The sequence below is a fragment of the Solanum dulcamara genome, chromosome 8 (assembly GCF_947179165.1).
Source record: "Solanum dulcamara chromosome 8, daSolDulc1.2, whole genome shotgun sequence".
Classification (NCBI taxonomy): Eukaryota; Viridiplantae; Streptophyta; class Magnoliopsida; order Solanales; family Solanaceae; genus Solanum; species Solanum dulcamara.
Genome location: NC_077244.1, coordinates 73,658,253 through 73,682,102, shown reverse-complemented (window position 1 = coordinate 73,682,102; position 23,850 = coordinate 73,658,253). Strand labels below are relative to the sequence as shown.

The 23,850-nt window shown below is 36.3% G+C and overlaps 2 protein-coding genes across 7 annotated transcripts; both read right to left on the bottom strand.

Annotated features, from left to right (window-relative positions):
- Positions 1 to 115: 115 nt before the first annotated feature.
- LOC129901737 (la-related protein 1A) lies at positions 116 to 12,167 on the bottom strand. Its single transcript, XM_055976995.1, has 14 exons — positions 11,715 to 12,167; positions 10,433 to 10,973; positions 9,966 to 10,134; positions 9,493 to 9,583; positions 9,167 to 9,238; positions 8,196 to 8,629; positions 7,252 to 7,321; positions 4,086 to 4,190; positions 3,669 to 4,009; positions 3,342 to 3,485; positions 3,106 to 3,169; positions 2,172 to 2,317; positions 1,837 to 1,941; positions 116 to 579 (listed from the first exon to the last, which is right to left on the bottom strand). Exons 1-14 carry the CDS (start codon positions 11,970 to 11,972, stop codon positions 423 to 425), a joined length of 2,697 nt encoding a protein of 898 aa, XP_055832970.1. The 5' UTR covers positions 11,973 to 12,167; the 3' UTR covers positions 116 to 422.
- A 2,446-nt stretch (positions 12,168 to 14,613) lies between these two features.
- On the bottom strand, positions 14,614 to 23,467 carry LOC129898597 (protein argonaute 4-like). Of its 6 annotated transcripts, none has more exons than XM_055973189.1 (23): positions 23,324 to 23,467; positions 21,350 to 21,589; positions 21,047 to 21,252; positions 20,733 to 20,960; positions 20,496 to 20,632; positions 20,320 to 20,417; positions 20,145 to 20,242; positions 19,847 to 20,015; positions 19,647 to 19,763; positions 19,462 to 19,569; positions 19,314 to 19,376; positions 19,014 to 19,127; positions 18,768 to 18,933; positions 18,570 to 18,682; positions 18,327 to 18,464; positions 18,117 to 18,247; positions 17,469 to 17,534; positions 16,910 to 16,973; positions 16,699 to 16,810; positions 16,549 to 16,622; positions 15,380 to 15,474; positions 15,251 to 15,282; positions 14,614 to 15,121 (listed from the first exon to the last, which is right to left on the bottom strand). In XM_055973189.1, the coding sequence occupies exons 2-23, from the start codon at positions 21,575 to 21,577 to the stop codon at positions 14,946 to 14,948; spliced, it is 2,733 nt and encodes a 910-aa protein (XP_055829164.1). In that variant the 5' UTR covers positions 21,578 to 21,589; positions 23,324 to 23,467; the 3' UTR covers positions 14,614 to 14,945. The 6 variants fall into 6 exon arrangements, with proteins under 6 accessions (XP_055829164.1, XP_055829165.1, XP_055829162.1 ...); XM_055973190.1 differs by having other exon boundaries at positions 21,350 to 21,586; XM_055973187.1 differs by lacking the exon at positions 23,324 to 23,467 and adding an exon at positions 23,232 to 23,288.
- Positions 23,468 to 23,850: the final 383 nt, after the last annotated feature.

Sequence of the window (23,850 nt, the reverse complement as noted above, 5' to 3'; positions counted from 1 at the left end):
AGCACATAATAGCATTGTACGGACGCCAACCAAGCAAGCAAGTAATTGAAAGTCTACGAAAAATAAAGGACTATAAAACAGAAGTTTTAAAAAATCTCTATTATCTCCAAGTTCTAAATCTAGTCATTTTTTTTAGTTTATATTTTTTATTTTTTTTATTTTTATTTTGGTTCCAAATTCTTCCTATATGTACACCTTACAATCCTAAGATGAAAGTACAAGAAAAAGGTACAACGTATCCTCTCATGCTAAAATTTTAGCTCAACCTCGGAGGCAAAAATTAACCTCACAGAAGCTCTATATACAAAATTTTGCCTTGATCATCTCAGAAGGGTAATTCGGCAACTTGAGCTCATTGTATGGACTGTAAGGCATCAAAATTCGCTGACAGATGGTCAATGAAGCTGAGAATCACACATTGGTTAGTGACCGTCCTCCTTTGTGCCTGCACTGGCGCCTCCTCTGGCATGTTTGAAGTCATCCAAATTTCGGAACTCTTCTCTGAGTAGTCTATCTAGTTCTGGACGCTTCTTTAAAGGCGCTCTCTGACCTCGTTGCTGACGAAAATGGTGAAAGGCCCTTCAAGAATGATTGCAATAGGATCATGTTAGTAAGAGCAAATAAATACCTCCAATTGTAAGTTCTACAAAATCTAGATATCAATAAAAGCAATGTTAAATGTGTACATTCTCCTAAAACTCACTCTAAATCAGCCCTTCCACAACACCTTCCCCCACACACCGAGCTTTTCCTTTACAAAGGGAAAAGTGTAGTCAGATGCATGAGAACTTTTCGTGGTCTACAATATACCCCCTTCATATATATGGGGAATCCTCCCCCACTTTTTGTTCAATAATCACTCACTCAGAAGTCAGGTCAACTATAAGGAATAGAGTTTGTTTTACTTGGTCTGGAAGTGTTCATGGCTCAATAGGTTTCACGTTCATTATTGAGGGATTTGATCAGTAGCAGTTACAGATGATCTCCATAAATTTCTAAATCTGCAAACCTACAAAAGCTATGCTGGTCTAACAATGATAAGTGGATGAGAGATCATGTCATCCATTTAGACGGAGGTCCCCTTATTTCTGTGAAAGAGGGTGATACTGTGAAGTTTTTCCCATGGAGCAAGCAGGGTTCATAAGTTCAAGATCATTAATTTCCAAGGTCATTGGTGTAATTTCCTGTGTGATAGATCAATAAGATCTTCAAAACCAGGAAGTCCTCTAAAGAAGGCAGCAAAAATTGATCATGGCATGTTACCATGATGCTTCTGCTGACGTGCTTAGGCAGATGGACTTTGAAAGAATTCCAAAACTGTAGGGGGTCCCAGGTGAGGAGAACGAGAGAAGAAAAAGAAAATCAAAATGCAAAAGGAAGAAACTGGGGGGGGGGGGGGGGGGGGGAGAGCAAACAAAATCAAGGAAGTCAGGAAAGAAGGATGGAAGAAAGGATTCAGAGTACTATTTCTGTGTTACAGTCACTATAAATAATGCTGTTATTCCGAAACCATTTTTAAGGGAGCAATATTGCCTCTCTAAAATTAAGAGTTTAAAGAAACACTGAACATGGATCACTGAATGAAGTGAATCTAAAATTTTGAAAGGCATGTAATCAGAGGTTTAAAATGATTCAGAAAACATAGGTTCTCACTTGGTGCTTAACTAATTACTATCAAAAAGCATTCTATCTACATGGATACCTTAATTCCCAGTGCTTTGATCCTCCGATGTCAGCCAGAGTCTCATGGATGTCGCCCCCCCCCCCCCCCCCCAAAAAAAAGCGGGAGGAAAGGACACTGAAATGAGAATTTTCAAAGTAAGTAAGGTATATTACCAGTACTTCTCAAGGCCGTAAAGGTTTCCCTTATTGTAAGTGTCGAGCGTCAATCTCTCAAAGTCGTCATAAAGGTCCTCTCTAAATTCCTTTTCCAAACCATAACTGAAACAAAAATACAGTATAATGAGTAGCTAAATAAGTATGTCAGAAGGAAAGGACAACTGACTGCAGAAAAGAATAGTAACTATTGAAGTTGCATCACATGGAGGTGGATCTAGAAAAGTACAGTTGTAAGAGTTCAAATGTAAAAGGGCAAACAAAACATGTCATTAAAAATGGTATGTATTTCTTCCTTTTTTCCCAGATAAGTTGCAATGGCATGTAAACACTACCTATAAAATCTAAATAGGCACTCCATCCCATAGTTATAATTAGCAGCCGCATCTTCTTGAGCCATCCTTTGGAACTCATTGTACATAGAACGTATAAACATGTTCCGCAGAAAATACGACCAAAACCTGTACAATGTATTCATTTCCTGCATGCCAAAAAGATAAGAACCTATAGAGAAAATTAATTTATGCAATTTAGGCACGCAAGTAGATGGACAATCATACATGTGTATATGCATAGAGAGAGATGAGTCAGAAACCTCTCACTATGAATTCAGCCGATTGCTCAGTAAGAATATTGCTCATTTGTAAAGTTTGTAAGCATTCATGTGATTCCTTTCAACCAATATCAGGTTTGCAAATTCAAGAGAATTTTTGTACAGATTTATTTTAAAATTGGATTTATCAGCAAACGGCACCTTTTAGGTAAAGAACAGTACTACTTGTGAAGATTTGTTTCATAAGTGGGTTATAAACAAAGAGTACCTTCTAGGTACTGGAAAATTTGCCTTTCATCATGAAAACGCTGGAAATTTTCTTTTTGCGTAAATAGTTGGATAGATTTATCGGAGACCTAATGTTAGAACATTCTTGTAATTATTTTACTATCTTGATGAAAACAATAATAGGATGAGTTTTGACTGGTCAAAACAAAAACCTCAAGGAACAAAGTCAATGAAATCATGAAACAAATTTCACATTATGCATACATAGACAAGTCATCTTTATTTTCAAATCCCACCCCTCAAATGAACTTGCAGAATTGAAATGATATTCCTCGAATTTTAAACCCTTCTATAAGCAGCAATTCACTGTTATTAAATTTTATATAATTCCTCTTTGTTTCCTTTTTGTCATCCGCAAGGAGAGGGTGACGCTATTATGAACTAGTAAATCAAACATAGCCAACGCAGAACAAAAATTAAGAAGGCACCTCACTGCAACCAATTCCAAGTTTCTTTCGATCATTCAGACAGCGCTTATGATACTTCTTGTACCTAAAAGATAGAAAACCCAAAACCAACATTCAGGAGGGAAAAGAAAATACACAAGGAATATATGTATAAGTCAGTGCACACGTAGAGCCGTGCATGAACAGATGCATGCACATGAATACAAAACGGCAAAATGCACAGAACACCAGCTCCTTATGAAAGTAAATCTACTCACAGCTGTTGTGTAAAACCATTTTCTTGTAGCAGCTTGTGACTTGGATGCTGGAAGGGTGGAAATGGTTTCGGCATGGAACCCACAGGCGGACTACTACTAGCGAGATTGCTGTGCGGAGAGGCACTCAACTTTGAAGGCCTTGACCTGCAAACATAAGTTCAGGTTACAAAGTTACTGCGTAGCAACCCAGAACTGTTTTCACAATGTCCTAATAATCATAAACCTCATAGACCTGCATTCTGCTCTTTGACAAAATAATTACACAATCTCAAAACATATTACAATACACAAATTCCATTAGAACACGACCAGGGATCCAGAACATACACATGACTGTCGGGAGGTGTAGAACCAAAGAAAAACCCAACTGAATCGCAAGGTGGACTTTCAACTATTGTTCCTACACTGTTCCGAGAAACCACATGATTCCGGTAATTTCCAGAAAACAGCCGCTGCTTATGTATTGGATGCGGTTTAGCAAATCCTTTGTTTTGCTTTCTCCGAGAATTAGAACTTCCAGGGCCTTCATTGTTTTTTCCTCCAGAAGAATGGTCGGCATACTTTGATTTTGATAAAGCAGCACCAGCACCAGAAGACCTAGTAATGTCATCTCTAGGATCATTACTGGAGTTGTTAGATCTACGACTGGATCGTGTAGCTTTAAGCTCCTGAAAGATGAGAAAACAATATAATATTGCCTAAGTTGAACAGGGAAAGAATGACCTAATTAAAGCAACTACCAACCTGCTCGTAGAAGTAGAGACCATCATTTATTGCAGAAGCAAGCTCAGTAGATATTGGTTTTGATTCTGTTCCAACAGTTCCAGATACCTGAGATGCCCGAGTGTTCTGTAGGTAATCCACACAGATGAGGTAATTAGCCAAATTACACAATACTCCAGCCCAGTAGTGTAGAAGAAATAAAAGAAAGGCATGTTCATTTTGGATAGGAAAAAAATCCACTGTTTAAACGCAGCAGCTCATTTTTTCCACACGCTTCTCCTAAGCTGCATCAGTTGCAGTTTCTAAGCTTTTCCATGAATTTGGCCAAAACTTTTGTCAATAGAGCAACTAATATTGAAACTCGTTGAATCTTGATGGTACAAACTATCCTAGTTATGCAAATTAAAGGCTGGGCAAATCAAAGACTTGTAAGGAACACACAGAGAGAATCTAAGGAAAGCTTCAGCTTTTACACTCCAACCCCAGTTGTCACTAACGAGGCTGGAAAATACAATTACCTTTCTAAAAAATATATATATAAAGTTGACGCATCTAGCGAAATCCCAATAAAATCGCCGGTTATATTGACTACAGGAGTCCAGCTTTGGACGCATAAGAATCCTAAACACCATTCCAAATGTACACTCGAAAAAGAAGGGCTCATCAAAGAAACTCCAGTTTAGAAAAAAGACAACTTTGAATTCAGCTCCTATTAATAAGGTCATGTCTCACTTACTGAGAGAAGTTGAGATGGTGGCAATTCATCCATACACTAGGAATATAGCCGTTTCTAAGTCGTAATCACATTACACGACCAAACACCCCAATAATTCATATCTATATATGAACTGCACCACATAGATGTGGTCTTACCATCTGTCTCCCCATATCATTGATAACTTGGAAGGAGGAAGAGGAAAGTATGAGTAGTTGTAGCAATAGCAATAGATACCCTTATCTTAATTCCTAACAGAGTAATGTTAACACTCCAACAATTAATTTTCAGAAGTATTTTTAGAGTAGATAAGTTTTGTTGAATAAACTAAGACGCGAAGCTCCTCTTGTGATCAGTGGTTTTGATAGTGTGAAGCCAAAACAGCTACAGGGCCCCACTTCCAATTCAAGTGAAGTGTGAAGCGAAGAGCTCGCTTCATTGAAGTGAACTGCAAATATAAGAGAAGGCCAAAATAAATGTGCACTAAAACAAATATATGTAAGCACATGTTTCTATCAAAAAAACCAAAAGGTAGATGGCAAAAATATTTCCCCATAGGACAAGAAATTAGTAACTGTCTCGCGCCTAAAAAAATTTAACTAATTAGCTAGTGAAAATGGAATAAATAATTAGCTACTGCTTGGTGCCTAAGAGAAATTAACTAATTAGCTACTGAGAAAATGGAATAGCTAATTAGCTACTGCCTAGTGCCTAAAATAAAGAAATAAATTAATGGCAAATTCAATAGAATTAGTAAACTGAAAATGGCAAATTCAATTATAGAATTAATAAACTGAAAAAAATTAAAAAAAGAAAGAAATAAAAGCTGAAAAAGAAAAAAGAAAAGAAGACAAAAAGGGGGAATTATACGCACTACGCAGCGACAGTGTTATCACAGGCAACAAGCGCAAAAAAGCTCTAAGGTGCGTTGGGGCTTTAAGCACAAAGCGCAAATAAAACGTGGACTTTAATGAAAAAAGGCGCAAAGGGAGAAAAAAATACAAATATATATGTTAAGTCCAAGACTAATAATTATAAACATGAATGACAAATATATGACCAAAGTAATTGAAAACAAATTATGATAAAGTGAAATATCAATTGTTTTAGTGTCACATCTTAAGAAGAGGCTCATTGAAAAGGAAAAGTTTGCCTTAGAACCTTGATGACGACACTGAAGCGCACATAAAGCGAGGCGAAGCGCTCAACACGTTTTGAGCCTCGCTTCAGGGCCTAAGCGCGCTTAAAGCGCGCCATTGACTACGCTGCGCAGCGAAGAAGAAAGAATGGGAAAAGAACTGTCAGCCATATACGCAGCATCAAGCCAACACTGCTTGTAATTACTTACACAATTTAGTAACTTCTTTTTTTATAATGGTGTCGTTTAAGTTAGGTTGCACGCCCCTCAACTAACCTACCAAGTACCTTCTAGCTCCCACCCACACAAGTATTGGGTAACTTTACCCACACCAATACCTAAGAACCATATAGCATAGCCTCAACTGCAATTGTACATTGGCTCTCAAGGTTGTTACCCAACTCTTTGACCGCTTGCCCACCCCCTTGGAGCTTACACTGTGTAATAACTAACAATGAAGACAAAAAAAATGTGCAATTTGGTTTATTTTGCTTATAGTTGTTTGTGGTTCATATATAGAAACAAACTTCTGCAAAGGCGGGAACCTGAGGTTGTCCATTCACATCCTTTTAAAAACTTCCTCATTTATTTGGAACGCAAAGATTCCATTTAAAGCAAAGCATTTATTGAATGTTGGTCCGTGATAGGCATAACATCAATTGCTATAGATGTGGTCAAGTACCTGAGGCCTGGGTTGTAAAGTACAAAATGAGGCATACACATTAATTAGGAGAGTACCTGAGGCCTCACATTATCAAAGTACAAAACAAGGCATAGGCATTAATTAGGAAATGAAAAAAGGGTTCAGCTATGTAGTTCAAATCCCATTAGTTCTTTCACAACTAGATTGGCACAAAATATTGAATAGGACCCTCATGTAATTGCATACTCAGAATATCAGTTGGACCCAAAGGGAAAGACTACCAATAAGAACGCCCACATGTTTGTAAATTCTTCCCCAAAATTGAAGTACTTATTACTTGAACTATAAACCAAGAAATAAAGACTATGGGATTTGTGACATGTCATGAAAGTATGTATTACAATGTAAATTCTATGTCAATTCATCGTAATGGACAAATGAATCAAATATTACATCTCCCATTTTTTGCATCCAGAAATTAATATCACCAGGATTATACAAGATCTGATTGTACCTGTAACATAAAATAGGAGTCTATCTTTCAGTTGTTAATGCATGTAGGAAAACTCTTAGGAGTAAGTTTGACATAGAACCAAGTGAAGTTGAAACACATGACAATAAATTCAAAAAAAAAGTGATCTTTACAAACTGCAATCACCCAAATAAAAGGCATGGAAAGCAATTTTCTTACCCGAGTTACAATGACAAGTTTCTCAATAGCCTCATCATTAACGTCCATCTCATCATCTTCCTCATCAACTCTTCATGGAGCAACAACACCAACATGTTAACAATATAGACAGCAATATTGAACCAGTAAGAGATATTTGCTCATAAACAGTCTGTCCTCACAGTATGATTTGGTTGTTCCATGTGGAGTTAACAGATAAATCAAGTAACAGTGATAGCAATTACCATAAATGCTTTTCTTTTTGAAAAAAGGTAGTATTATTGATATCAAATCTAGCAATAAGAAAGAGCAGTAGTTACATCCGAAAGAAGCAACAAAATAGAAGAGTCGAACCCGGCTATCTACACAAAAGATTCTATGAATTCTAAGAGGGACCATAAATTATTTTTCCTCCTTAGACTCATCGCGGAGGCTCATAACTATAAGATCACTAGTTTAACATTTTTAACCTATTTCAGGCAAGCAGATGACTTCCTACCTGCTATAATAAGAAGATCAAGATACAACAGCTATATATTTTTTAAATATGCCCACAGGCATAACCAGTCTCCTTCGGATATACACCAATTCCCAATTTACGGAAGCAAATCAAGTATATAAGTATTGCTATATGATTTTTTTGGAGGGGGCAAATGTTAAAAATGCACATAAAACAGGCTTTTCACCTTGCCCTCACTAACAAACACGAAGACACCTGCAATATTAACCAATTTGGTTAGATTCTGGGAGGAAAGAGATGATAAGATTTGCACCATGTACAAGTAAATGAAGCATAATATGACCAAATTGCATTAGATAAGCTGAACAGCAACATAAGTAAACAGCAGTGCCAGTCATCAGCATATCCTTGTGTCGAACAAGACAGCTATGAAGCAAACCAATAGAAATTCTAACAAATTCAGATAAGAAAATAAGCAAAACCAAGTTACAGAAATCGTCTGTACCTTCCACTCAAAGAGGACTGGTCCTTTTTATGTTCAAGCTCCATCTCCTCATCAAGCATGAATGTGCTCGAGAAATCATTAGATAAGTCGTCTACATTCTGCTCTACAACATCTGATGCCATAACCGTTCTTGCATCACCACTTCCTTTGTCAACTCTGTGAGTTGAACCATGGAAACCAGATTTCTTCCTACTGGGTTCTGCTTTACTAAACACTGACACTTTTTTAGCATGTTTCTCTAATGATGCAAGCTCACCTACACAATTTTCTTGGGAAACTGTGACTTGAATTCCATCCTCTTTATTTTCATTGACCTCATCATTCTTTATAACCTTCCCCACTGAGTGTTCCACCGGAGTCAAAGGGGATGATTTCTGATCAACACTAGCTGAAACCCACTTTGACCATTCATCACGTCTTCTCAACTTGTCTCCCTGCAGAGATTAAGCAAACTACACATTAACAATTAAGGACAAAGGCAAAGGAATATTAATGTAAAAGGCAAAGAAAAACATAAATGTACTGATAGGCTAACTCCAAAACTCTCTGTACTAGCAAATTGCCAAATTATTCTCAATACATTTACCCAAGTTGCAAATTTGTAATGATGGCGTGAAGTCAGTAGCAAAGGAAAGACCGGGAAAGGGGGATTGGAGCAGCAAATAAGAAGGAAAACCAAGGAGGGAAACCTACAAGTTGAACTATACCTTTCTGTTTCTTTTGTTTCACCTTTGCTTTACTTTTTCGGTTATTTTCTTCTTCTATTTATGATGTTCTGAGTATCTTTACTTCACTTTTCCCTTAAGTGGAGGTCTTAGTCTGCCCAACAGTACACCAAGGGACCATTTTGGAAGCAATTAAAAATGTTTAGGATGCAATACAAACAACTTAGTAAGAGAAAAATTGGAGCATATATGTAAAAACTAGTTGGAAAATTTACTATTTTTCAAGCAAAAGGGAAAGCATTTTACCTTTACTTCAACAGTGCTTGAAGCCTGCAATGCATCAATGATGAATGCAATATCTGTACTCATTTTTTTAACCTGTAGCAGAAATGGAAAAAGAATATCTGCAATCAGAGCTTTTTCATTTCACAGAAAGGATAAATGCTTAAATGTGTCAGACAAAGTAAACGAAGAGAATATGATGGACCAAATCCAAGTTCAACTACAAGTTTAACACATGAGAACAAAATTTAAACGAATTTAGAAGGACTTCAATATAAAAACTAAGCACTGCAACCTATCAGTCACTCTAGCACAAATGTGAGTGTTTCTGAGAAGTTTTGAGATTGTACCCTTTTGAAGTCGGCAATAATAGAGATTGGAACCCAACCTTGATCGTCCATTAAGGAAAGCAAGTAGTGGTCATTCTGCAAATTCTGATCACTGCCAAGGCAAAAGGTACATATTCTTGATATCAATCTACAGTAGTCAAAAATTTCTAGGACATATTGCTGGCAAAGTAATTAACCCACAAGAGCTGTATCTGTGCAACAGTACTTCTTTTTTGATTGGTCTATGCAACAATACTTCTTGAAATGTAAATCCACTAAAGAGTGGATCATCCTCATTATGAACTTCAAAATGTTATTTTAAGGAGCGTCCATGAAAAGGTCACCTACTATTATTCCTTCCCTACAAGATTACAACTGTAACTATTCGATATGAATGAAGATGCAACCAATACCACAATCAGGGAATAATTACATCTATTCAAGAAAACATTGAGATAACCAACACAAATAGAACCTTTTCTTGATGTAGTCACCTGAAATAGTATTCAATTTGCTTCAATATGCTCTCCCTCAAAGCTAATGTAGGTGATGGTGGCGTAGAGGCTCCAGAGCTAACAGGATGTGGGACAAAGAAAGGTGGGTAAGGCACTCTTACAGAGACAGGAGGGGGAGAAGGAAGAAAATATATAGCTCCTGGATGACCTGTAGAATAGTAAGCTGTCATTCACTTTTAAAAACAAATCAAAGAGTGAAAACTAACAATTAATTACACTGATAGAGATGAAGCTGTTAAGGAGAAAGGTCAACAGTTGATAAGGACAATATTAGCGCCATCACCAAAGCACCAGTATAAGGGAGGGAGAAATAAGCGCAGTAAGCCTTTAATGGTAAAAAAAGCAGGGACATCAAGCTACATTTAATGGTAAATACCATATGCCAATTTTGTATTTTTACCAATAATGAGGTCACTTATTCATAAAATTAGGTATGCATAAATTACCAGGAAAATTTGCACCATCAATGTAGCCCGGAGCTGGACCAAAATATGGAGGCCTTAGGAAAGGCCTTAGCCCCATACTTTGTTGTAACTGAATGTCATCTTTAGAACCTACAGACCGCTGATTAGACAAGGCTGAACTAAACTGGCCACCACGTTCCTGTGTATTAGGTCTTCCTCTGTAGAATTTGGCATCATGGTCATTTGGATCCCCTCGTGATGGGGGGCGAAACCCACCATTTATAGGGGGTACAAAAGCTTGAGACGCAGAATCACCATCGGGCCTAGCCACGTGACCTTCAGCTCCTGGGAAAGACCCTCGAGGGTGCTGGTATGCATACCCTGGAAGAGGCATATGTGGCATAGGTACCATACTTTGATAAAAAGGAGGGAATCCTGATTGGTGGTAAGCCAGGGGCACAGGAAATGATGGCACACCATTTTGGTTGTGCCTAGGACCTGGTCTTTGATGAACTGCGGATGATGACTTATTTGATGACTTGGCACTAGAAGATCCATGGAACTTTAGCTGCTCACCTCGGACCTACAAGACAACAGATCATCAAATATATTTCATTGTAATACATCTGTATTCATGGTAGTAGGGAATAAATCCATCCACATAGGTGTAATGACCGGACAAAGTTGCAACATGATGAACCTATTTGAATCTTACCAGATATGGTGCAGTATCTTGCAAATTTATCAGACAAAGGATTACTATGACACACAGTCAACAGACTAGCACAACAATGACTAATCAGTTTTGACATTTTAAGCTGAAAACGATGGATATCTTTGCCGCCTTGAAATTGGAGGGCGCCTTCAAAATGTCGAGAAAATCATCCAGAATATTGTATCTTTCGGAACTCATACACTAGGAATATTGTAAATTGAAATATTTTCTATTCCATCAAATAATTTAAGTATGTAAAATATTTACTAGTTCTGTCCCAAACATTGATATAGTAAGAATATCTTCATTCCATATCTCAATGGTCTTCATGGAACAATGCTCTATTTTTCTTTTTCCTTCTTCATGATATATGCAATCAAAGATACACGTACAAATGGGGTCTTGATAGTTAAAAAAATTAACTACAAATTGTCATTGCTAGAGTAAATAACAAATCATCACATATACCCACAAAACTTTTTCACCCACAAAAGAGAATAAAATTACAGTACATTCTCAAATCAATACAGATAACGAATGGAAAATGAAGAAAACAAATTAAAAATGACTACTTTTATCCCTAGTGTAATTTTAAAAAATCAAACTAACCTTGTCAGATGCAACATTGCGGCTTCCAGTCTCCGGCGGTTGCAGCGGAAGTGACGGCGACTTGACGCCAGAACTAGAATCACTAGTCTTAAGCATCTGCTGAGCATCAGAAAGTGCCGGCCAGGAATCAGAATCGGCATCCCCTGTCGGCGGAGAAGGCTTATCAGCCGCCGTCGCCGTCACCGGAGTCTTCCACGGCGACTTTGGAGGGTCGATCACCTCCTTCTGATCATCTCCAGTACTCTCATTTTCCACCATAGTCAGCAACTTCAACTACTCTTTATGTATATATATAAATTAAGAGCGATTACGATTTTGTGGGGCTAAATAGGGCGGAGCTTTACAGCGGTGTGTGGTGGCTGAAAGAGAGACTAGGGTTGAGGAGTGTTTTCAGACAATGAGACAAAATATTGAATGTTGTCAAACAGTGACTGCTTCACTCAATGCTCTATAAATACTTCAAAATTTTCTACATGTATAAAACTAGAAAATATTACCTCCGTCTATTTTTATTTGTCCACATTATAAACTAGGTCTCGCTACGTCTATTCTTTTATGTATAAATCTCATAGTGATAAGTACTATATTTTTCTAAATTATCAAATTTCTTAAAATTTATGAATTTCAGATACATTATTGGACTTTCGAATACATCAACAGACATACGAATACATAAGGGAGTCCGATAGAGAAGGGATGTATTAGAGAGGGGATATGACATACAAATATATAAATGAGGGATATATTTGTGTATCATAGAAGGGAGAAATGTATCCGAGAGGAGATTTTTAAAAAAAATTATATAATAGGAAATTTTATAGATTATGATAAAATAATATATATATTTAGACAATTTTTTCTTTTATTCTTCTTGATTAGAATAAAACCGTATGATATTTTTTCTCAAAATTATAATAATTTTTTATCTCACGTTAAGAGTGAGATAATAATTAATCACATAATAACTTGTTTATAACCAAGCGAACCCTTACGGAGCAAAAAATAGAGTTACGATTTTATGCATTGGACACTAACTTTAGTTAATAACAATGCTAAATTATAAACTAAATGGAAAATAATAATTGCATAGTAAAAATGGATGCTAATTTTAATATAGTCAATAAATAAAAATGTACAAATGGAGTAATAGGTACATTATTCCATTCGTCTCAAAATAATTATTGCTTCAATAAAACAAATGAGTATCGCTTTAAAAATTTAAGATTAAAATATTATTTCTAACTATACACTTTATATAAAAGAATTACTTCATCTTCTTAATATTGTTCAATTCTCAAAAAATACTAACAAATAGAGATAACTTAATAAAATTATAACTTATAATTTTTTTAATGAATTAAAATGAGTTAAAGCCATAATTATTTTGATATTTTTTATTAAAAAAAGTATTCCCGATTCCAAAGGAGATAAGATTGGACTATTCAGACTATGAAATCTAATTCAAAGATATTTTCACTATTATTGGGGGGAAATTTACGGATCATTATCCAACTTTCATGTTTTCACATTAAAATTAATTTGTTAAAAAGTATAATGAAAAGTCACTTGACTTCGCATAAATACTATTTTTTAACAACAATTTCGCAGAGTAAATATCGCTCGTAAAAAGATTGAAAAACAAAAAACAAAACATAAATAACTTATAAAATTAAATCTCCTTTAAAAAATCACTAAACTTCTTTTATAATAAAGAGGTTAAATTCAACTTTTTTTTAATTATGAAATAACTTTTAATGTCTCCTAACAAATTTATGTGATACTTAAGCAAAGCTAAATGATTTTTCAATTATGAGAATAAAAAATAATTTAGTAACTTTCGTGATACTTAGATAAGTTGAAAAAGATAAAAGATATTGACAAATAAGTAATTGAGAATTCAATAGAGAATGACTATCGGTTCAAGTCTTAATTCTTTTATTCTTAAAATAAAATGAGTTGAGTGATTTTTTTCAATCTAAAAAATATAATTTAATGAATTTAGTGAAATAAAGTGAAAGTTGAGTATCTTGATAGCAGTATTTTGTAGGACTAATTATTATTTGGAAAATTATATAGTAGTAGTAATATTTATTTATTTTTGTTTAAATTTGCTTAGTGTGATTTAAACTAAACATTTAACTCCTTGTAATATGGAAATACTATAATACACGCAAAATTCACAATATATTGAGGTTACTTTTCTTTTATTATTTTGGGAGAGAGACTAGAAATTTAATTCAAATAGAAAGTAAAAAAAATGATTTTTTTATGAACGGTTGATTAGGTTTTCAAACAAATATTTTTAATAAAAAAATAAGTATCTTAAAATTGAGAAAAATCACTTCCTTAATTGCAGTAGAAAAAATAAATTCTACAAATGACATCAAATATTAACTATGTCCTCGACACCCTCCAACAAAGTTCGTTTTCGCCCCACTACTCGTAGCCTCTTCCCCACCATCACACCCCCCCCCCAATCCATATTATTTATCTAAATTATATATAAATGTTTTCAAAAATATTGTTTTTATTCACATACTGAATACAAGAAAAATAAGTGAGAATCCCCTTATTTTTCCTCCCACCAAGCAGAGTATTTGAAAAATTAAAGATATTTTTAACTCTATAAATAAACACATTATGTCATAGGATTTTTTGGTATAATATAATTAAAATGAATTCAATGTTTAGTTGCGTTTACAATCTAGTAAGCATTCATGTCAAATTTAATTCTTATTAAATTTAAGGGTATAGACAAGTCAAGATTTATTTGATTATTTTACCCCAAGTTAGGAGTATATTCAACCTTTTTCTTTTTAATGTTCAAAATAAACCACACATGTTAAACTAGAGTAGCTTAGAAACTTTTTTGTAAAAGCATCCACCAAATGACAGCATATAACTTTTAGAAGCCTACCAAGATTCCAGCATTACCATTTACATAAAAAAGCACATTGTAACCACCACCAGGATAATCCCCATGCATTTGACAGGTACATAGCAAAATTGTTCAAAAGAACAAGACCGCGAAAAAAAGTGCATGGGGTACCTGAATAGGGCAACAAACCTAATATTGTACCGAATAATTTACCTAAGGAGGAGTTTTGGGAGATCACTTGCACTGTTGCACAAGGTTCAGACTCCATGTACTGTTAAACTAGAGTTATTTACAGAAACCATTTGTCTAAGCATTCATTAACCGCACAAGGTAAAACAGGAGGCACACACGCCTCAACAGAAGAACATGGAGCTAGCAACATTCTCTTGAAGACGGGGCAACTGAGGAACAGTAACTGGCCCAGCATTTGTCAAACCACCCTGGCTTGATGATGTCTCTGATGCATCCTCAAATTTCATCCATTGTCCAACCTGTGTGGCGGCCAAATGGGCATAACTTATCGGAGCCACTGCATAGAACGGAAAAGAAAGTGAGGGCACAAACAAGACGTGGAAGCAAACAAAAGGGACATTATAGAAAGCATGTTTTCGCATATGATGAGGATTATATAGCGTTTTCTGAATATGCTAATATTTACCAATGGATATAGCAGTAGTGCTTCTCTGGTACCTGCAAGAATTGCATAATAATTAGAATGACTGACTGCTATTAATTAAAAGTTAAAATTCAGTTGAGCTACAAAGAATCCAATTTTTTCAATACTCACACATAGGACAAATTATGAACAAGGTCTTGAAGTTCATCAGGTGAGAAACCAACTTCATCCAACAACACATGGTAATGTGTAGGTCGAGTGGTACCCTACAATAATATCCAAGTAAACATCATATGATACAAATATTCCACCAACCTTGCAATAAAATGGCACAAAATAACCTTTGATAAAAACCATTAGTGCCCAACAAAAGCCATTTGTTACATGAAGCAATTAATTTCAACTGGTCCATTTCATAAGCTGCTCCCACATTTTAGGATTTAATAGTGCAAATTGGCATCAGTGTCTCATACCATTCTAGCCTTTCTGTCAATGTAAACAAATGCGGGATACGAATGGACAAGGTAGGAGAATAGGCTTCATGGTTTAGCTTCCATAAAAGGAAAATAAAAATACATATATAGCTGAAAGAGTACAGGTTTAGCTATTTCAGTGCCTGGCAACTTAAATTACCTAAAAAGGCCTCAGATAGCTCAGTTCAAAAATAATTCCCTAGCCTGGTATGACTTTTTTCATTCACAGGTGCTGGTAGTAGATACCAAATAAAGGGAGACTCAAATTTAGCCACTTGAAGTTTCCCACTACAAGATAAAGCACATGGGGCCAGCTGATTACAATTTGCAAGAGTATGTACAATCAACTAATCCAGTAACCCATTATTCTTTTTGGGAGCTACCAGGCCCTGCTGGTGCACTTCGAATAATTCATCGAGCTTCTGCCCACTAACAGGTTGTCAAGATAGCCCAGCCAACCAAGGCCCGGCCAATCGGCTCAAATCATGTGTTGTAGCTGATATAATGGAACTCCTGTACCTCAACCATGAAACCATCGCATTGGGAATGTTTTACGTGGTTAAATATTATTCAAATGAATTAACACAAGGATATCCAGTGAAGCTTTTCTCAAGCATATCTTATATGATGTTCAACATTTTATGTATCATTGGGGAAGAATGAGATACTGGATTAATTGATTGTAGAGGAAAGAACGCCTTAAAACAGAAAAGGACTGAACTTGAAAAAAAAAAATGAAGCACAAACTAACAGTAAGAGATATCAAACAGTCATCACAACACGTACTTTTTTTATAATGGAAAGTTCAACAGGTAAAAATACAACTACTGTTTCAACCATTTAACAAAACAGAACAAAAAAACTCACAATCATTCCCGCATGGGCACACAGATAGAAATCATTGTTCCTTGGATGACAAACTTTGTTATCTATAATTGTCCCTGCAAAAAATCAGTGTAAATGAATTGATCCAGTAGTTCCATTACAACTAAAATTTGCTGAGACTTCTATTATTACCTGGTGGAACATTATCAGGAGATCCAGCCTGGAAAAACTTTGTATGATGATTTTTCTGAGCAACAATGATAACAAACTTGGGCGACCACTTTTCATCTAGAAACTTGCAGGCCTACATGCATAGAGCAGATGAGTCTCTCGTATTTTCCAAGTTCAAGTTCAAGTTCAAGTTCAATTATATATTAAGACAACATTTATCAGAGTGCAGAACCTCAATGAGCTGGTCCAGCTCAATGTTTAGAACTTGATTAAATTGAGATTCACTGACACCATCCCTGACATTTTCAAAAAGACCATTAGCAAAACTTTCAAAGAAGTGTACAAAGTTCACTGCTATGTGACACAGTTAGGCAGGTGGAACACACAGTAAGAATGAAAAACAATAGAACAAGAAAATGCCAATCAGCTACTCCGCATTCCCAAGAGTTGGATGATCAAAGAAGTGTACAAAGTTCACTGCAATGTGACACAGTTAGGCAGGTGGAACACATAGTAAGAATGAAAAAAATAGAACAAGAAAATGTCAATCAGCTACTCCGCATTCCCAATAGTTGGATTAGCTACATAAATCCTCTCAAACAAGAGATTAACAGGACAAAAATGAAGGCAAATGAAGTAGAACCATAAAAACTCACCAATGTCATGTTCAATACAAATTTCTGAAGCATTTAGACATTCATCATATGCGAAGTGTCAATAATAGAGCAATAGCACTTAGAATGCATATAATTTGCTGCAAGCAAAATAGAGAACATGCTGGATTAGATCACCTGAATACTATTATATGCTCAGGCTTCCTTTTCCCAGAACTCCCATAAAAATCTAGCAAAAGTTCCCTGCAATTTTGAAATTTAATTGTTATCAGGAAGTTAATTCTAGGAAACCAAAAGGGTGCCACCAACAGAAGTTTAAAAGAAACCCGCAAACCATTAGGCAATTAGTTTTACACCATAAGAAAGAAAAGCAGCAAACAATTAGAAAGTGAAATCAAGCCTTGAAATGCATAAAATACTGATTAGAAAGATGTGCAATACCGCTGAGTGTTCCAGAAAATGATTAGACGGAACATCACAGAACCATTGGTATTTGACTGAGGAGCTCATTTGCGCGAAGAAAACTCGATCATAAATAACAAAGTATTATGCATTTCTCTTTTTTCATAAAGCATCACAATTCTGGTGAAGCAACTCCCTCGAGAGTCAAATACAAAATGCAAACTATCATGCTCCCTTATTTAACCCCAAAAATAAATCATCTCTAGTGCAGCTGAACCAGACTCAAAGATCGCATTGTATATGTTAGAAAGCATAGTAGTACTCTCTCGTATAAGTTTTAGTTCCGAACAGCCCAGTTAATTCTCCCCACGGTCCAAAAGAAAACATTCCAAGAGAAAGCTAAACCTACAAAACCGAACTCACCTCATAATCCCATCATCCTCAGTGTCTGAAACCTTTTTAAATAGGTTATCAATCATCTCCACTTTCGGAGATTGAGTGCGCACGGAAGCTCGATAACGAGATATTGACGGCCACTGCCTTGAACTCACAACCTGATAAAGCAATAGTATAAAATGAAATTCTTTAAACAATTGGGAATAAAAGGTAATCAAAGTCTGTGAAAGAACCTACTGCAGCAATTGATGGGACATCGGACTGGCCGGGAGAGCCATGTGATACATCCATTCCAAGAATTATGGTGGGGACCTTAGATACCATGGGTATGGAAGGAGAAACCTCAACAGCTAACATAGAATTTAAACCACCGAGCTGCCAACAGAAATTGTGGGATGTTAAAGACTGATCCAGGAAATGATGGAAGAAAGGAAGGTGCCAGGATGATAGCACTGAACCAGATGCTCAGAGAACTCTCACCTTTGCATTGATCTTAAGGAGAAGGTTTGTGAGATACTGATCGTTGACTCTTCCAGGAGCCAAGCACTGGGTTACTATACCATGATCAGCCAGATTTTTCCGCTTCCATGGTCCTTCAAGTTTCATCAGTCGATTATGTTAGTAATAAGAAAATAGAGATCTGCTTAGTGGTCAAGAGAACAAGTAAATCCAACCAACCATATATGTCACAATTTTTCCGATCAGGAAGAAGACAGAGAAGAAATTTCGGGGCCCCAGGAAGTTTTGACTGGATCTCTTCAAACATTTTGTCAACTCTGACAACAGGTGGAGCCCTTCTAAGCTGCGGAGACTCTTCAAACACTTCAAATGGAGCTTCCACACTCTGAAACATTAAAACAGGAACAATGAAATTCAGCTTTTTTTACACAGTTTTTAAGCATTGGAAGTTGATATAAAACATACAATTCCTTTCATCTCTCCAAGTCTTGTCAAATCTCTGACTAGGCCACGGACGTCACAGCGTGCAGAAAAGTTCACAACAGCCCAACGCTCTACCTTTGCTGGATCAAAGAATCTCTGCCATAATAGATAAAAAATGAAGAAAAAAAAAGAAGCTCAAAGCATATTTGACAACCACTGCAATACCAAGCTAGTATGTAGTCAGCATACGATTTCAGAGCCAACATTATCTTAAATGAGATTAAGAGATGAACCCCATAGATCCAGTGAAAAAATCATATGTGAAGAAGAGTTCAACTATACCTTATTATTAAAGTTCCACCTGCCATTTCGTGTGAAAAGGTCATCTCCATTTCCTGCCTTCAACTGCCACATAACAAATATATTACCTCAAACTCACTACTTGAAGACTCACAAACATCGCTAAAAGAAGTTATAATAGATTGCATACCTTAGGGGCAGGCAGCACACGCCCTTCAACCTGGGTGAAGTTGCTATTGATCGAGACACCACAAGAACGGAGCAGAGGCTCAGCATCATAATTGTTGATTTTGAGAGCCTTCCACAATCCAGTAGGAAATTAGTTAAGTATAACTAGAGCCAGCAAAAGATCATGTTAGGGTAGAAGAGACCTACATTGCTCAAAATTTGCATTCTCTCCTGAGGCTTTTGCCTAGACTTCTCCACCAAGGAAGCCCTCTGAAAGGTGGACAAGGCTTTTGTGTACCTTTGCAATGAGACCAAAGTGCAGAGCTGTAACATTCAACGAAAATTTCAAAATTGCATGAACAAAAGACAGTACATAAAAGCTGTAGACTTCAACCCAGTGCTTTCACCTCAATGGGGAAATAGGTGGGACGTTTGGGCTTTCCAACATTGAGGCACGGCAAATCAGCGGAATATCGCAAGTCTATGTTACGATGATTAACAAAGTAATCATAAACTGTCACTTCTGAAGTTTGCACTTCACCATCCTCATCTTTGCTCCTCTGCTTTAGAGTAAACCTAAAAATGTCAAAAAGAAAAATGAGTTTTTACATTATAGCAAATCAATGTCGACCATCCTGCACATGTGCATCTTAGTTGAGCCAAGGTTGAAGATAACAAGAAATAACTAGATCATTGCTAACATACGTTTGCTCACGACAAGGCTTTTCGCTCAATCCAGTTATTTTGAATTCTTGGTTAGCAGGGGCAGTCTTCACCCTCAGATTCTTCAATACGCGTTTTGCCTGATCAAGTGTAGAGAATCCTTTACTTAGAACATGATTGTACAAGAAGATGAATAATCAAATATATAACAGCACACCTTCGCCCAATCAAGTGAAAAGGGATCTTTTGCATTTTGGTTCGCTATCAAAAAGTCAACCACAGGCCCGGGCTGGATTATCATTGTGGTAGACACGTCTGAGATCAAAGAAACCACAAGATATGGATCTCATTTTATTTAAGATAAGTATGAAACATGAAACCTAGAATATTTACCAATGTTTAAAGACAATCCAGACTGGGTGGTTCGAAAACTTGAATGGAACCCTCGGCAGCCAAGAACACCACCTCCAACATCAGCAAAATTCTTTGGATCATTATGGAAAAAGGATTGACGAACAAGTAAACAACCCCTAATATAAGAATAGTCATTATGTACCAATCAAGAGAGGAAGAAAATACTTGTGTGGCAATCAACTCATCAAGAGAAATTAAATAAGACATATAACTTACTGTTTTGCAGCATGCTGCCTTAAAATTATATCCAAAACTCGCAAGGCTTCTTGAGAGTTCTCAGACTCTTGACCTCGCAAAGCATTTGCAATTGCCTGCATCGGAATTTTGGCAGCGAAGCTAATCTCCACCTTATAAGTTTTTGATTGGTACGGACGCCTTAATCTTTTCCTATCAGTTTCATTAGGAGGGCTTCCATGTCTGCCAGGGCTCGAGTTGCCATTGTTCCTGTATATAAGGTGGTGAAAAGAGTTTTCTCTAAAAAAAAAAAAAGACATGAGAACTTATCAAACTAAGCCACTCTGAGAACCAACCGATTAGATGTTATGTCATCTAGTACAACCGTGAACTCTAATTTATTTCTAGGTAGCGAACCGATGGTGAACAAACTTTTCTCCCCATCATATGCAAAATCCTTCCCGGACAATTCTGTATCATATGTTTCATGCACTCTATCCAGAACTTTTCTGCCAATTCCTTTTCCCTCGACAGGTCGACCATCCTCATAAAATAGGGCAACCTGTATCAGACAGAGTTAACAATGGCATGGAGTTACATGATTGTATTGAGAAGAGAAAAGATAGGAGCATGTCAAGGAGAGGTGTGTGAAAACATACACTGTAATGAAAGAAGTGTCCGTCAACATTAGACACATTCACTTTAAAGTGATTGGTAAGGATCGGAATCTTTTGTCCCTTGCTTCCAAGGCCACGCCTAGCCATGGGAACACGTAAAACCTTTTTCTTCACCGGCTCTGGTTCAGCTTTTGCTGGAGCGAAATCAAGTGGAACAGGGGGAGGAGGCGGCAGAGCCTCTGTAGATCCACCATTCTCTTCTTCAGCCATTACCACAATCTTCTATAAAAATAACAAGTTTCAGAAGATCCTCAGCAAAACTGGAAAAATGTATGCAAAGATCTTTTCTAGGCAAAAAGATGCACTTAGGGGCAGTCAATAAAAGAAACTAAATGCAGACAACTACTAATCATTTCCAGTCTTCAATCTAGGTTTATCCAAGTACTAACGCATGAGATGACAATTCAAAAGGTAATAATGCATAATGAATGCAAGTGAATTAACACTACAAACATCTAGGAATGAGAAGATTCAAAATGCAGCAGCCAACACAGCAGCCAACAATGAGGTCATAAACTAAGCAAGTAACTTCCTTTACAAATGGTGAGTGCTAAGCCATGTAGATCGCAAATAGAATTGCTATAAAGTTGCACAAAAATCTATAAGGTAAATGTGCAACTGAAAGTACAGCTTTCCAGTTACTATCAAGATCCAGACACAGGAAAATAATATACATTAGGAAATTTCCCAAGGAAAACATTTTCCTTCTTAACGGAAAATTTAGAGCATATCACCACAGAAAACGTAATAAAACTGCAAAATAAAAATACCTCGTGTAGAGGCAAAAGCAGGGAATCCTAGAAGAAATAGCACAAGTATTACTACCAAAGGGCCATAAACCAAACACCAAACAAGTCATAACTCACTCACACGTGCAAGAGGAAATGACTACAAACAAAAGTACATAGAAAACAACTTTCGGAAAATTTAAGCACAGATTATGTCTTCTTCAGCTTACTGGTTTTGAAAAAGACATGTCAAGATAAGCAGACTGCACCACCACAAAGCCCAGAACTTTTCACTAGAAGCCAAAAAAAGTGGGGGGTAAAAACAAACCCCAGATAGTATTTCAACTACATTAAAAGAACTACACTGCACTGGTAACAAAATGTCAAAATACCCACATGCTATACTTCAAGAAAACACCAAAATTAGCACCAAAATAAATCTTCTTCAGCTTACTGGTTGTGAAAAAACATGTCAAGTTAAACAGCCTTGACCATTACAAAACCCAGAACTTTCACTAGAAGCACAACAAAAGGGGGGGAAAACGAACCCCAGATAGCATTTCAGGCGCATATAACAAAACACTCACATGCTATACTACAAGAAAACACTAAACTTAGCACAAAATAAGTCTTCTTCAGCTAACTGGTTTCGAAAAGAAAAAAAAACATGTCAAATTGAATAGCCTTCAACACCACAAAGCCCACGACTTTCACTAGAAGCACAAAAAAGGGGGAATAACAAACCCCAGATAGCATTTCAAGCACAGAAATACCCACATGCTATACTTCAAGAAAGCACCAAACTTAGCTCAAAATAAGTCTTCTTCAGCTTACAGGTTTTGAAACATTTGTCAAGTTAAAAAGCCTTCAAACAGCACAAAGACCAGAACTTTTCACTATAAACACAAAAAAGAGAGGTAAAAAACAAAACCCAGATAGCATTTCAACCACATTCAAAGAACTACACAGATAACAAAATACCCACATGCCATACTTCAAGAAAACACCAAACTGAGCTCAAAATAAGTCCTCTTCAGCTTCCGGTGTTTGGAAAATATGTCAATTTTAAAGCCTAAAACACCATAAAGCCCGGAACTTTTCACTATAACCACAAAAAAGAGAGGTAAAAAACAAACCCCAGATATCATTTCATCCACATTGCACTGTTAACAAAATACCCACATGTCATACTTGAAGAAAACATCAAAGTTAGTCAAAACTACCATACCTAAAGCTCAAAAGGGGCGGATGAAGAAACCCTAATGTACGACAAAAGAGACAGAAAGAGTGAGGTTGTAGTTGAAGTAGAGAGTGACATCCTAAAAACACAAAACAAATGTAACTAAACACTCTCTTTGACCTCCACGTGTTCCCTTCGTTGTAATCTATGTTCTCTTGAAACTGTTTTTTGTGGATAAGAGAAGAATCCAATACAAGGGTACAATGGTCTTTTCGAACTTGTTTAGCGGTCACTTTCTGATTTATTTATACCTCCAAGACAAGATTTAATTCAATATAATTTATGTCACCATTGGATACAAAAGGTATCTTAATTCTTCAATTTTCCCTATTATTACTATTTATTTTTTGGGGGGTTTGGCCTACTATTTGGTGTCGTACTAATTAAATTTAAGCTATTTAATATATATTAGAGGCAGGATATTTTGAATTGTCCCTCTCAACAAAATTATTTCTAGACTCTAATACTATCTATTACTATTTCATTTATTTTAATTTTGTTATTTTTTAAATTGG